At 50.2% G+C, this 16,070-nt stretch overlaps 1 protein-coding gene across 3 annotated transcripts in view; it reads left to right on the top strand.

Annotated features, from left to right (window-relative positions):
* The window catches only part of LOC128704926 (protein split ends-like), a 407,345-nt gene that overhangs the window by 207,212 nt on the left and 184,063 nt on the right, over nucleotides 1-16,070 (top strand). For all 3 annotated transcript variants that reach the window (XM_070104316.1, XM_070104317.1, XM_070104315.1), the window contains exon 2: nucleotides 8,073-8,393. In XM_070104316.1, coding sequence (XP_069960417.1) covers nucleotides 8,073-8,393 — 321 coding nt within the window. The remainder of the gene's footprint in view (nucleotides 1-8,072; nucleotides 8,394-16,070) is intronic.

The following is a 16,070-nucleotide window of genomic DNA, read 5'->3' as shown; positions in this document are numbered from 1 at the left end:
GGAACATAGACAACAGGTGGAAAGAAACACGTCCAATGTTTCTACTCTGGCTGGGAATCGAACCCAGGCCCTCACCGTGTGAAGCGAGAGCGTTAACCACCAGGCCACCAGAGCCCTGTTAGGTTTAAGTAGAAACAGAGTTTACCATATAACATCGTCTTACACTCATTATATCAATAACACTGCGCTAGCCAAGGATTCGAACCCATGTTGTACTGGCCTGCCTCATGGTAAGCGAGAACCACATGACGCTTTGAACCACAGGACCACCCAACCCTACAAGACTGGCGCAGCTAGCACACAGCTAGCTGTTGGGCCACCATCCGAGGGCATACGGAGGTGTGGGAGCTTCTAAGCTAATTTCATTCTCACCCTAACTCCGATAGATTTCGAAAAAGCCTTTGGCAACATGCCTATGCACTCAGCCCCGGGCCCAGACGCGTGGAACTCTGTTTTCATTAAGAACTGCAAGAAACCCCTCTCGCGTGCCCTAAGTACACTACGGAGAAGGAGGAGCTTGGACATGGGTGAAATTCCACAGTCACTTAAAACAACGGATATAGCCCCACTCCATAAAGGTGGCAGAAAGCATTAGCTAAGAACTATAGACCAATAGTTCTGACGTCCCACATAAAAATCTTTGAAAGAGTGCTAAGAAGCAGGATTGCAAATCACCTGAATTCCCAAAATCTGCACAATCCAGGGCAACATGGGTTCAGGGCAGGTCGCTCCTGCCTCTCACAACTACTGGATCACTATGACATGGCCTTGGATGCACTGGAAGAAAATCAGAATGCAGATGTAATATACACAGACTTTGCAAAAGCATTTGACAAATGCGATCATGGCGTAATAGCCCATAAAATACGTGCTAAAGGAATAACTGGGAAAGTGGGGAGATGGATCTTCAACTTCCTAACAAATCGAACACAAAGAGTAGTGGTCAACAGAGTTAAATCGGAGGCTGCCATAGTGAAGAGCTCTGTTCCACAAGGCACAGTACTCGCCCCCATCTTATTCCTCATCCTCATATCAGACATAGACAGAGATATACATCACAGCACCGTATCATCCTTTGCGGATGATACTAGGATCTGCATGAGGCTGTCATCTGCTGAGGACGCGGTTAACCTCCAAGAAGATATAAACAAAGTTTTCCAGTGGGCAACGGTAAACAATATGATGTTCAATGAGGACAAATTCCAACTACTCCGTTATGGAAAACTGGAGGAGATAATAACTAGAACAGAGTATACTACTGACTCCGGCCATACAATAGAGCGGAAAAATAATGTAAGGGACCTGGGAGTAGTAATGTCTGAGGATCTCACTTTCAAGGATCACAACAGTGCCACGATCGCACGTGCAAAGAAAATGATAGGATGGATAATGAGAACTTTCAAAACGAGAGATGCCAAGCCCATGATGATCCTTTTCAAATCACTTGTTCTCTCTAGGCTGGAATACTGCTGTACATAACATCTCTATTCAAAGCAGGTGAAATTGCAGATCTAGAGAGTGTACAGAGATCCTTTACTGCACGTATAAGTTCTGTCAAGCACCTTAACTACTGGGAACGCTTGGAAGCATTTGACTTGTACTCGTTGGAACGCAGGAGGGAGAGATATATCATAATCTACACTTGGTAAATCCTGGAAGGAATGGTTCCAAATCTGCACACAGAAATCACTCCCTACGAAAGTAAAAGACTGGGCAGGCGATGCAAAATGCCCCCAATAAAAAGTAGGGGCGCCATTGGTACACTAAGGGAAAACACCATAAGTGTCCGGGGCCCAAAACTGTTCAACAGCCTCCCATCAAGCATTAGGGGAATTGCCAATAAACCCCTGGCTGCCTTCAAGAGAGAGCTGGACAGATACCTAAAGTCAGTGCCGGATCAGCCGGGCTGTGGCTCGTACGTCGGACTGCGTGCGGCCAGCAGTAACAGCCTAGTTGATCAGGCCCTGATCCATCGGGAGGCCTGGTCATGGACCGGGCCGCGGGGGCGTTGATCCCCGGAATAACCTCCAGGTAACCAGGTTGGGTGGTCCTGTGGTTCTCAGCGTCATGTGGTTCTCGCTTACTATGAGGCAGGCCAGTACAACATGGGTTCGAATCCATGGCTAGCGCAGTGTTGTTATTGATCATTACCACTCGTTCGTGGTTACAATAATATATATATATATATATATATATATATATATATATATATATATATATATATATATATATATATATATATATATATCGTGCCGAATAGGTAAAACTTCCCTTAAATAGCAACGCTCTTCTTGCTGAATAAGGCAGGCGAAAATATCTTTAAACGTATAAGAGAAAATTTTAGAAAGGACTTAATTTTAAATGAGTTCTTGCTAATTGGCCAATTTTACCTATTCGGCACGACATACATTATGCGGTTCAGGGAGTAGTGCAATTGCAATCATTTGATATTTGCAATGTGGTGTGGGAGTGAACAACAACAGGCTGGTTCACGCCAGGCAGTCAGAAAGGAAGTATTGTTTGTGGCATAGCTATGATGATACCTGAAGGATACCTGATACAGGTTTCCGAGTCGTCAGCGTTCCTACAACCCGCTCCCAAGCTAGGCTTCCTGGATGATAAAGGCTTGATCAACCAGGCTGTTTCTGCTGGCCCCACGTAGTCCAGCGTACGAGCCACAGCCCGGCTGGTCGGGTACTGCCTTTAGATATCTGTCCAGCTCCCTCTTATAGGCAGCCAGGGATCTACCTGGAGGGTATTCTGGGGATCAACTCCCCCCGCGGCCCGGTCCACCACCAGGCCTCCTAGTGGATCAGGGTCTGATCAACCAGGCTGTTGGTAGTTTCCCTTATGCCTGGTGGGGGGCTGTTGAACAGTCTTGGGCTCCGGACACTTATTTTGTCTTAACGTACTCATGGTGCCCCCTGCTTTTCATTGTGGGTATGTTATTTGAAGAGGCTGTTTTAATTAATTTTATCTAGCAGCTCACGGGAGTTTTGATTTTGAGGTGAATTTCTGTTTTAGTGTAAATATAGGGGCGCCACTGATACACTGAGAGAAAACAGTAAGTGTCCGGGGCCCAAGACTGTTCAACAGCCTCCCACCAGCCATAAGGGGTATTACCAATAGACCCCTGGTTGTCTTCAAGAGGGAACTGGACAGATACCTAAAGTCAGTGCTGGATCAGCCGGGCTGTGGTTCATACGTTGGACTACGTGCGGCCAGCAGTAACAGCCTTGTTGATCAGGCCTTCAGCCACCGGGAGGCCTGGGCGTGGACCGGACCGCGGGGGCGTTGATCCCCGGAATGCCCTCCAGGTAGACTTGGGTAAGCTGATTCACCGTCATTTATTACGATATTTATTTACGATATTTGCAGTGATTGTTGTAGCGTCTTGTTAGTCTGTAGTGCCATACATTGATGACCAGTCATAATGTAGAGAGGGGGGATTGTACTCGCCTATAGGTACTCATCTATGTGGTTGCAGGGGGTCGAGTCAAAGCTCTTGGCCCCTCCTTTTCTCTAGTCGCTACCAGATCCACTCTCTGCTCCAAAAGCCGTATCATAACCTCTTCTTAAAGCTATGTATGGATCCTGCCTCCACTACTTCACTCTCCAGATTGTTCCACTTCCTGTCAACTCGGAGGTTGAGGATCTGGCAGTACCCTGTGTGGACACTGTGTACCAGGTTTGTCAGGACCAGCTATGTTAGGACCAGCTATGTCAGGGTCAGCTATGTCAAGATCAGCTATGTCAGGACCAGCTATGTCAGGACCAGCTATGTCAGGACCAGCTATGTCAGAACCAGCTATGTCAGGGCCAGCTATGTCAAGATCAGCTACATCAGGACCAGCTGTGTCAGGACCAGCTATGTCAGGACCAGCTATGTCAGGACCAGCTATGTCAGGGCCAGCTATGTCAAGATCAGCTATATCAGGACCAGCTATGTCAGGGCCAGCTATGTCAGGACCAGCTATGTCAGGGCCAGCTATGTCAGGGCCAGCTATGTCAAGATCAGCTATATCAGGACCAGCTATGTCAGGACCAGCTATGTCAGGACCAGCTATGTCAGGGCCAGCTATGTCAGGACCAGCTATGTCAGGGCCAGCTATGTCAAGATCAGCTACATCAGGACCAGCTATGTCAGGACCAGCTATGTCAGGACCAGCTATGTCAGGACCAGCTATGTCAGGACCAGCTATGTCAAGATCAGCTATATCAGGACCAGCTATGTCAGGGCCAGCTATGTCAGGACCAGCTATGTCAGGACCAGCTATGTCAGGACCAGCTATGTCAGGACCAGCTATGTCAGGACCAGCTATGTCAGGACCAGCTATGTCAGGGCCAGCTATGTCAAGATCAGCTATGTCAAGATCAGCTATGTCAGGACCAGCTATGTCAGGACCAGCTATGTCAGGACCAGCTATGTCAGGACCAGCTATGTCAGGACCAGCTATGTCAAGATCAGCTATATCAGGACCAGCTATGTCAGGGCCAGCTATGTCAGGACCAGCTATGTCAGGACCAGCTATGTCAGGACCAGCTATGTCAGGACCAGCTATGTCAGGACCAGCTATGTCAGGACCAGCTATGTCAGGACCAGCTATGTCAGGGCCAGCTATGTCAAGATCAGCTATGTCAGGACCAGCTATGTCAGGACCAGCTATGTCAGGACCAGCTATGTCAGGACCAGCTATGTCAAGATCAGCTATGTCAGGACCAGCTATGTCAGGACCAGCTATGTCAGGACCAGCTATGTCAGGGCCAGCTATGTCAAGATCAGCTATGTCAAGATCAGCTATGTCAGGACCAGCTATGTCAGGACCAGCTATGTCGGGACCAGCTACGTCAAGACAAGCTATGTCGGTACAAGCTTTGAGTATGACAGCAAGGTCCTTTGTACAGTTGTGTGGACGTGCGTGTAAGCAGTAACTTCCTTATTTGTTCATAGATGGTCACGCGTACGTGCTCAGGTGTCCTTGCTTGTTTAATAGGGTTTAAAGCCTATCCGCTTCACTATTTTCATTAAGGCTGCTTAGTTACTGGGGTTTAAAGGCTATCGACTGCACAGGAGTCATTAAGGTTGCGTGTAACCTTGTCACCATCAGACGAGAATAATTTAATTCCTAAAGTAGAGTTGAAAGTAAACTTCCAACAAGGAGGCCTGGTCACAGACCGGGCCGCGGGGGCGTTGACCCCCGAAACTCTCTCCAGGTAATATATACGCTGAGATATACACTCTGTGTGTATATATTGTGTCCTTGGTGTATGCCAGACAAATTAATGCATAGGTATGAATATTGATAAGTATATCCATGAAGTTTAATGTAAATCTGTGTGTATATATATCCTATCCTTAATGTATATCAGGCAAATCAGGTCTTGCATAAGAGTATTGGTTAATATCTGGAAGAAATTTTATGGTAAATAGGTACCCGAATGTTTGATACCTGACGAAGCTACTCAGTATGTGAAATTTATTCTCGCGCCTATTGTGAGTGTTGTCCAAGTTAGGGCGAGATGTAAGGGTAGGTTTTCTTGTGTTGTCTCTGTTTACCTTGCAGTAAATAGGTGTCTGGGCGTTAGTCAACTGAATAACTTAAGGATGTTTTCAGGGGTCAGCGCCCCCACGGCCCGGTCCCAGACCTAGCTACCTGGTAGATTAAGACCTGACTTATGGGCGTACTATAGACAGGGTCAATAAGAACATAAGAAAGAAGGAACTGCAGCAGGCCTACTGACTCGTGCGAAGCAGGTCCATGCCACCCCCTGGCTTAGACCAATGACCCACCTAGTCAGGTCACTTCCGCTTAAGGAAGGAGCATGGCATCAGACCTATTAGAACAAGCTAATCTGGTCCAACTCACACCCACCCATGTATATATCCAACCTATTTTTAAAACTACACAACGTCTTAGCTTCTATGACGGTACTTGGGAGTTTGTTCCACTCATCCACAACTCTATTACCAAACCAGTGCTTTCCTATATCCTTCCTGAATCTGAATTTTTCCAACTTGAATCCATTGCTGCGAATTCTGTCTTGGCTAGATACTTTCAGCACACTATTTACATCCCCTTTATTTATTCCTGTTTTCCATATATACACCTCAATCATAATCTCCCTAATTCTACGCCTTTCTAGAGAGTGCAGATTCAGGGCCCTCAGCTCTTAGCCTATTAATAAATTGAGGTAGTATATACTTTTGAGTTTTGAGTCGTACTACTCTCGGAGCCCGGCCATGGACCAGGCTCGTGAAAATTGTTGCAGTTTTGAGTGTTGTGGGTGTGTTGCTATTTGGCTTGTAATTTCTGGCAACAAGTTCGTATTCAATCCACAAAATTCGTTTAAGTGTAGTGGCCATTTGAATGTATTTCCATTACTAAAAAGTCGTGCGCAATGTTTGTAGATTGTGTGACGACTGGCAACAAGACTGGAGGCCTTTCGTGTGTGTACACGCACGTCTTCAGAGGTAGTACATAGCTTCTCCGATGTTTTTCATGTTGGGTAAAAGGATACATGTGTAACTAATGCTATATTTTTATTACGGCAACGTTTCGCTCTCCAGGAACTTAGTCAAAAAAAAAAAAATCGTAGCCCAGCGAGTTGGACGAGTCCTTTTAAAGTTAACTGGCTCAGTGTTTAATGCACTGGTCATTGTCATGGCTTCAAGCCTCACCCGTTCCGTGGGTTATTTACTCTCTCTCTCTCTCTCTCTCTCTCTCTCTCTCTCTCTCTCTCTCTCTCTCTCTCTCTCTCTCTCTCTCTCTCTCTCTCTCTCTCTCTCTCTCTCTCTCTCTCTCCACACACAGGATTTGACAAGGTTAGGTTAAGGATCCCTAGCTTTATTGACAAGCTATGTACAAGTTAAGAATTCCTAACACTATTGACAAGCTAAGAGCTGTTACCTACATCAACTCATTTGAAAGCATTCTATTGTTATGAAACATACAAGTAGGGAACAGGATGAAGTTGGAGCCATCTGTCGGCCAGTATTTGATCAGCTGACTTTATCTCGTTGACATCTTTATGCTGTACGAATGTGTTCCATACTCAAGTCATCCTGGGGATAAATGATCTCAGATGAAGTGATGTTCTGGAGAAGGGCAAAGCCAGAGGGAAGTTTCTGCTTGCTGCCCGTCTTGTGGTATAGAAGCGATGGCCCACTTCTAAACTTCACTCATATGCCTACAGGCTTGCCTGTGCAAGTTCCTGTTATAGGTAGTAGGATGTCTCTTACACCTTCGCCATGCCTTGTATTTAGCAGTAGCAGCCTCTCTACAACGAAAACCAAACCAGGGCTGATCTGTAGGCTTCGTCACACATTGCCAGTGAGGGATGCGTTCTTGTTGCAGATTAAGGATGTGTCCAGTGAAGGCTTTCACTTGGTTGTCAACATCCCCTTGGAGAAGAGCATTCCAATCGGCAGTGGCAAGCTCAGAGCAAAGGGCTGGCCAATTACCTCTTTCCCATAGCCAGGTTGTGTGTGTGGACTCCTCACCTCGTACTGTTGGGATCTTAACTGCTTTGTAGTTAGCTATGTTTTTTACAGTGGTTGTTTTGCTTATTGTGATATCACCTGTTTACTGTGATCTTACTGTAGGTAAATAATTCAGAGAACCGACAAGTTGATCAATTAGACACATGTTAAACATGTGGGTATCATTGTGGAAACTTTTCGCCCCAATAAAGATACCCAGATGTCTACCTGGAGGGTGTTCCGGGGATGAATGCCCCCGCGGCCCGGTCCACGACCAGTCCTCCTGGTGGATCAGGGCCTGATCATCCAGGCTGTTACTGCTGGCTGCTCGTAGCCCAACGTACGAACCACAGCCCTGCTGATCCGGCACCGACTTCAAGTATCTGTCCAGCTCCTTCAAGGCAGCCAGGGGCCTATTTGTAATTTCCCTTATGTTTGGTGGGAGGCTGTTGAACAGTCTTGGGCCCCTGACACTTATGGTATTTTCTTTTAGTGTACCAATAGCGCCCCCTACTTTTCATTGGGGGTATTTTGCAGTAATTTTGTCTGTGATTTTATTGAATCTTGACTTACACATGTGTTTTGTGTACAGGTATGGCCCCGTACAGAGTGTTAAGATGTTACCCGGGAGTGGTGTGGGTGGAGAGGACAGTGGCCCGGGTATGTGCGCTACCGTGGCCTTTGTCGACATCTGCGCTGCCGCCAAGGCTCACAAGGCTGACAATCGTCTTGAAGACCGCTGTCTCAAGACTACTTACCACGAGGCGTCACTCTCAGCTCTCTCCTCGCCACAGTACACCCCGCCCATACACCTTCACCGGGACCCACCCACCCACCCATACACGCCCACGCCTCCGCCTGCTCCAAACCCCAACAACCCCGTACTAGCCGCCCGTAGCCCAAGGTTCTCTGGGTAAGTACTATTCTTTGTTTTAAATCAACAACTGTACATTGTCTTATCTCTATTTACGTGTGATTTGCCTGTTTACCTGTGGTATACCTGTTTACCTGTGGTATACCTGTTTACCCGTGATTTACATCTTACCAGTTTTCTGACTTCGAATTCTGGCCTTTTTTGTGTAGCAAAATTAGATAAAACAGGAGTGTGCTGCTGCATTATTTTAGATGATAGCTACGTAATAGGAAGAATAGGTGTTTTCGTGCCAAATCAACCAGGCTGTGATGGATACGTGGTGCAGCAGGCCACCAGCAGCAACATCCTAGTTGACCAGGCTAGTACCAGACGAGCCTGGCCCATTGCCGGGGTCCGTGAGTAGAAAAACTCTGGTAACTCATCAAAGGTACACATAAGCCAGGCTGAGGAGGGTAAACAATCTCTGGAGACCCGTCACAGGTAAACCACAGGTACCCTTCCCTTTCTCAGGTAAACCTGGTCACTGTTCTACAGATACTGTGTGATTAAGGGCTAATTTCTTACGAGTGAGTACAGTAGCCCGGAACCTAACCTGCTGTTTAAGCGGGACACTACAGTAGCCCAGAACCTAACCTGTTGTATAAGCGGGGCCCTACAGTAGCCCGGAACCTAACCTGTTGTATAAGCGGGGCCCTACAGTAGCCCAGAACCTAACCTGTTGTATAAGCGGGGCCCTACAGTAGCCCAGAACCTAACCTGTTGTATAAGCGGGGCCCTACAGTAGCCCGGAACCTAACCTGGTATAAGCGGGGCCCTAGAGTAGCCCAGAACCTAACCTGTTGTATAAGCGGGGCCCTACAGTAGCCCAGAACCTAACCTGTTGTATAAGCGGGGCCCTACAGTAGCCCGGAACCTAGCCTGTTGTATAAGCGGGGCCCTACAGTAGCCCGGAACCTAACCTGGTATAAGCGGGGCCCTACAGTAGCCCAGAACCTAACCTGTTGTATAAGCGGGGCCCTACAGTAGCCCAGAACCTAACCTGTTGTATAAGCGGGGCCCTACAGTAGCCCAGAACCTAACCTGTTGTATAAGCGGGGCCCTACAGTAGCCCGGAACCTAACCTGTTGTATAAGCAGGGCCCTACAGTAGCCCGGAACCTAACCTGCTGTATAAGCGGGGCCCTACAGTAGCCCAGAACCTAACCTGTTGTATAAGCGGGGCCCTACAGTAGCCCAGAACCTAACCTGTTGTATAAGCGGGGCCCTACAGTAGCCCGGAACCTAACCTGTTGTATAAGCGGGGCCGTACAGTAGCCCGGAACCTAACCGGCTGTATAAGCGGGGCCCTACAGTAGCCCGGAACCTAACCTGCTGTATAAGTGGGGCCCTACAGTAGCCCGGAACCTAACCTAACCTGTATAAGCGGGGCCCTCCAGTAGCCCGGAACCTAACCTGCTGTATAAGCGGGGCCCTACAGTAGCCCGGAACCTAACCTGCTATATAAGCGGGACCTTACAGTAGCCCGGAACCTAACATGCTGTATAAGCGGGGCCCTACAGTATATTATTGGATTCACAGCATGCCAGGCTGGGAGTCTTGGTACTAGTGAAGCAGTATTGATGGGGGGGAATTAAGTTCTCTGTACCCACCCTTGTATGGCAACATGGCTGCCTCGTATATTGACCAGGAGTTATATGACCACTACCTGTTGAAGGTACCTGGGGTCATGGTCCCTGCTGTCTACCAGGCACTTGTATTTAACCTTAACTTGTTACTGTAGTTTTAAACTAATCGTTAACGGGCGCCTGGTGTTAATAGTACGTTTTAGTACATTGTCCTGGTGGAATTAACCTGCTAGTTAGTGTTTAATTGTATGTAAGAGGTGATAATGTTAAAGGGTGTGACAGTGTTGGTTGATGATAGTGCTGGTTGATGATAGTGCTGGTTGATGATAGTGCTGGTTGATGACAGTGTTGGTTGACGACAGTGCTGGTTGATGATAGTGCTGGTTGATGAGTGCTGGTGAAGACAGTGCTGGTTGATAACAGTGCTTGTTGACGACAGTGTTGGTTGACGACAGTGCTGGTGAAGACAGTGCTGGTTGATGACAGTGCTGATTGATGACATTGTTAAAGTACCAGCCAGCAAGCAGAACACGTCACATGTGCTTGTACACGAGCGCTGCTGCCTTACCTCCACAATACTGCCCATGTATCTGCTTGGCGTCCTGCCCACGCTAGTCAAGGCAAGCCACACGTTGTACAAGCTTGATATACAACGTGCGTTGTTGTGACCAGCTGCGGGCACTGCCGCTTACCAGCTGTGGGCATTGCCGCTGACCAGCTGTAATAAGTGTTTATACCAAGTCTCTCCAGTGCATATACAGAGAGTGCAATAAAATCACAGTAAACAGGTGATTTCTCACATTATCAAGGACCTTGATAATGTGAGAAGTCACGAAAGCGCTTGGAAGTTCACTATTTTTTCACAGTGGTTGTTTTACATTGTGTGTGTGTGTGTACCTTGGTGATAACCTATGTGGCTTGTGTGTGTATATAGTGAAAGTACAGTTTCAGTATAACTGGTATAGTTATGTCAAGAGTTTTGTGGAAGTGATGCTCAGGAGATTACTCTCATCTGCTGCTACGGAAGCTGCGGCTTCATCAGGAGTATCCTCAGCCCTCGTCTCTGTCGCCGTCATCCCGTAACAGCAACAGCACCTTGACTACCGTCAGCATGTAAGCGGCCTGCTAGCTACCTCGCTGTTACTCCCTACACCGTCAGCAGGCAGCAGTGGACCACTAGCACGCTGACACTACTCGCAGCGTCTTGGCCGCTGTCAGCATGTAACAGGAGGCTAGCTAGCTACCTCGCTGTTACTCCCTACACCGTAGGCAGCAGTGGACCACTAGCACGCTGACACTACTCGCAGCGTCTTGGCCGCTGTCAGCATGTAACAGGAGGCTAGCTAGCTACCTCGCTGTTACTCCCTACACCGTCAGCAGGCAGCAGTGGACCACTAGCACGCTGACACTACTCGCAGCGTCTTGGCCGCTGTCAGCATGTAACAGGAGGCTAGCTAGCTACCTCGCTGTTACTCCCTACACCGTCAGCAGGCAGCAGTGGACCACTAGCACGCTGACACTACTCGCAGCGTCTTGGCCGCTGTCAGCATGTAACAGGAGGCTAGCTAGCTACCTCGCTGTTACTCCCTACACCGTCAGCAGGCAGCAGTGGACCACTAGCACGCTGACACTACTCGCAGCGTCTTGGCCGCTGTCAGCATGTAACAGGAGGCTAGCTAGCTACCTCGCTGTTACTCCCTACACCGTCAGCAGGCAGCAGTGGACCACTAGCACGCTGACACTACTCGCAGCGTCTTGGCCGCTGTCAGCATGTAACAGGAGGCTAGCTAGCTACCTCGCTGTTACTCCCTACACCGTCAGCAGGCAGCAGTGGACCACTAGCACGCTGACACTACTCGCAGCGTCTTGGCCGCTGTCAGCATGTAACAGGAGGCTAGCTAGCTACCTCGCTGTTACTCCCTACACCGTCAGCAGGCAGCAGTGGACCACTAGCACGCTGACACTACTCGCAGCGTCTTGGCCGCTGTCAGCATGTAACAGGAGGCTAGCTAGCTACCTCGCTGTTACTCCCTACACCGTCAGCAGGCAGCAGTGGACCACTAGCACGCTGACACTACTCGCAGCGTCTTGGCCGCTGTCAGCATGTAACAGGAGGCTAGCTAGCTACCTCGCTGTTACTCCCTACCGTCAGCAGCAGCAGTGGACCACTACGCTGACACTACTCGCAGCGTCTTGGCTGCTGTCAGCCTAGCTAGCTACCTCGCTGTTACTCCCTACACCGTCAGCAGGCAGCAGTGGACCACTAGCACGCTGACACTACTCGCAGCGTCTTGGCTGCTGTCAGCATGTAACAGGAGGCTAGCTAGCTACCTCGCTGTTACTCCCTACACCGTCAGCAGGCAGCAGTGGACCACTAGCAAGCTCACACTACTCGCAGCGTCTTGGCTGCTGTCAGCATGTAACAGGAGGCTAGCTAGCTACCTCGCTGTTACTCCCTACACCGTCAGCAGGCAGCAGTGGACCACTAGCACGCTGACACTACTCGCAGCGTCTTGGCTGCTGTCAGCATGTAACAGGAGGCTAGCTAGCTATCTCACTGTTACTCCCTACACCGTCAGCAGGCAGCAGTGGACCACTAGCACGCTGACACTACTCGCAGCGTCTTGGCTGCTGTCAGCATGTAACAGGAGGCTAGCTAGCTACCTCACTGTTACTCCCTACACCGTCAGCAGGCAGCAGTGGACCACTAGCACGCTGACACTACTCGCAGCGTCTTGGCTGCTGTCAGCATGTAACAGGAGGCTAGCTAGCTACCTCGCTGTTACTCCCTACACCGTCAGCAGGCAGCAGTGGACCACTAGCACGCTGACACTACTCGCAGCGTCTTGGCTGCTGTCAGCATGTAACAGGAGGCTAGCTACTACTGCCCGCAGTGCTAGTGTTCAGTGAAATTAGTGCTAAGTGACAAGTGAAACACATTCCTCTTACAGTGAAATAGTGCTAACATCAAGTGAATTAATTCATAGTCCTTTATAGTACCAAATATAATAGCAATATCAAAACAACCACTGTGAAAAATATATTGAAAATCCAAGCGCTTTCGTCATTTCTCACATTATCAAGGCACTGTATGTATAATATATATATATATATATATATATATATATATATATATATATATACATATATATATATATATATATATATATATATATTGCATAAGGCAGTGAGGTGGCAAGTGGTGAAGACGGGGCGGTGGTCAGTGGCGTGTGTGTGTGTGTGTGTGTGTGTGTGTGTGTGTGTGTGAAAGTGTACACCTGTAAGGTGTTGTGGGGGGCGCGAGGCAGCAGGTGTGTGGGTGTACAGGCTGCTGCTGGTGGCCTGTTTACCTCACTAGCTGGCCTGCCAGCCTGCTGGCTGGTGTCAAAGATAGGTCACCAGACCGTGTACCCTGGCCTGCGCTTGTCAGTCGTGTGTACGTTTACCTATAACCTCTTCTCATCTCTCATAATGAGCTCACTTCTCGAGGAGCTCACCTGTTTTTTGAGCAGCTTTTCACACCTGGGCTCTCACCTAGACGTGAAAACACAGGTATGTATGATGAAAAGTCGAAGTGGCAGAGAGTGTAAAAAGAGAGCGTAATATTTCGATTTCACTCTCCTGAAGACGACCTCAGATAGACCGAAATACACAAATATCCCGCACATAGGAGAGAGAAAAACATCTGACGACATTTCGACCCATCTTGGACCATTTACAAGTCGTTAGTCTCTATTCACACTTCGTTTCTGTCTTCAGGCGGGTTAATCAGCTGTCAGACAAGTATTGTACATGTCCACAAAGAAGAGAGGAGCTTAGAACGACGTTTCGGTCCGACTTAGACCATTTACAAAGTCACACTGGTACAAGTCGGACCGAAACGTCGTCGTAAGCTCCTCTCTTCTATGTGCGGGTTATGTATCGTTCTTATTTATTCTACATGTCTGTTGTTTTATCTGTTGTTGTTGTTAAGGCTGAAGAAATTCTTAGGAATTTAAACCTGAGTGACGTGATCTTGATCAGTAGGTGGCTTGGTCCTGGCTGGCTTGGTCCAGTAGGTGGCTTGGTCCTGGCTGGCTTGTATCAGTGGCTTGGTCCTGGTGGCTTGGTCCTGGCTGGCTGGCTGGCTTGGTCCAGTACTTGGTCCTGGCTGGCTTGGGCCTGGCTGGCTGGCTGGCTTGGTCCAGTAGGTGGCTTGGTCCTGGCTGGCTTGGTCCAGTACTTGGTCCTGGCTGGCTTGGGCCAGACTTGGTCCTGGCTGGCTTGGTCCAGTAGGTGGCTTGGTCCTGGCTGGCTTGGTCCAGTAGGTGACTTGGTCCTGGCTGGCTTGGTCCAGTAGGTGGCTTGGTCCTGGCTGGCTTGGGCCAGTAGGTGGCTTGGTCCTGGCTGGCTTGGGCCAGTAGGTGGCTTGGTCCTGGCTGGCTTGGGCCAGTAGGTGACTTGGTCCTGGCTGGCTTGGGCCAGTAGGTGGCTTGGTCCTGGCTGGCTTGGGCCAGTAGGTGGCTTGGTCCTGGCTGGCTTGGGCCAGTAGGTGGCTTGGTCCTGGCTGGCTTGGTCCAGTAGGTGACTTGGTCCTGGCTGGCTTGGTCCAGTAGGTGGCTTGGTCCTGGCTGGCTTGGTCCAGTAGGTGACTTGGTCCTGGCTGGCTTGGTCCAGTAGGTGGCTTGGTCCTGGCTGGCTTGGTCCAGTAGGTGACTTGGTCCTGGCTGGCTTGGTCCAGTAGGTGGCTTGGTCCTGGCTGGCTTGGGCCAGTAGGTGGCTTGGTCCTGGCTGGCTTGGGCCAGTAGGTGACTTGGTCCTGGCTGGCTTGGGCCAGTAGGTGACTTGGTCCTGGCTGGCTTGGGCCAGTAGGTGGCTTGGTCCTGGCTGGCTTGGGCCAGTAGGTGGCTTGGTCCTGGCTGGCTTGGGCCAGTAGGTACTTGGTCCTGGCTGGCTTGGGCCAGTAGGTACTTGGTCCTGGCTGGCTTGGGCCAGTAGGTACTTGGTCCTGGCTGGCTTGGGCCAGTAGGTACTTGGTCCTGGCTGGCTTGGGCCAGTAGGTACTTGGTCCTGGCTGGCTTGGGCCAGTAGGTACTTGGTCCTGGCTGGCTTGGGCCAGTAGGTACTTGGTCCTGGCTGGCTTGGGCCAGTAGGTACTTGGTCCTGGCTGGCTTGGGCCAGTAGGTGGCTTGGTCCTGGCTGGCTTGGGCCAGTAGGTACTTGGTCCTGGCTGGCTTGGGCCAGTAGGTACTTGGTCCTGGCTGGCTTGGGCCAGTAGGTGGCTTGGTCCTGGCTGGCTTGGGCCAGTAGGTGACTTGGTCCTGGCTGGCTTGGGCCAGTAGGTACTTGGTCCTGGCTGGCTTGGGCCAGTAGGTACTTGGTCCTGGCTGGCTTGGGCCAGTAGATGACTTGGTCCTGGCTGGCTTGGTCCAGTAGGTGGCTTGGTCCTGGCTGGCTTGGGCCAGTAGGTGGCTTGGTCCTGGCTGGCTTGGGCCAGTAGGTGGCTTGGTCCTGGCTGGCTTGGGCCAGTAGGTGGCTTGGTCCTGGCTGGCTTGGGCCAGTAGGTGGCTTGGTCCTGGCTGGCTTGGGCCAGTAGGTGGCTTGGTCCTGGCTGGCTTGGGCCAGTAGGTGGCTTGGTCCTGGCTGGCTTGGGCCAGTAGGTGGCTTGGTCCTGGCTGGCTTGGGCCAGTAGGTGGCTTGGTCCTGGCTGGCTTGGGCCAGTAGGTGGCTTGGTCCTGGCTGGCTTGGGCCAGTAGGTGGCTTCGTCCTGGCTGGCTTGGGCCAGTAGGTGGCTTGGTCCTGGCTGGCTTGGGCCAGTAGGTACTTGGTCCTGGCTGGCTTGGGCCAGTAGGTGGCTTGGTCCTGGCTGGCTTGGGCCAGTGGGTGGCTTTGTCCTGGCTGGCTTAGGCCAGTAGGTACTTGGTCCTGGCTGGCTTGGGCCAGTAGGTACTTGGTCCTGGCTGGCTTGGGCCAGTAGGTACTTGGTCCTGGCTGGCTTGGGCCAGTAGGTGGCTTGGTCCTGGCTGGCTTGGGCCAGTAGGTACTTGGTCCTGGCTGGCTTGGGCCAGTAGGTACTTGGTCCTGGCTGGCTTGGGCCAGTAGGTACTTGGTCC

This window comes from Cherax quadricarinatus, chromosome 91 (genome assembly GCF_038502225.1).
Source record: "Cherax quadricarinatus isolate ZL_2023a chromosome 91, ASM3850222v1, whole genome shotgun sequence".
Lineage (NCBI taxonomy): Eukaryota > Metazoa > Arthropoda > Malacostraca > Decapoda > Parastacidae > Cherax > Cherax quadricarinatus.
The sequence above is the reverse complement of the archived record's forward strand: the minus strand, read 5'-3'. Positions and strand labels throughout refer to the sequence as shown.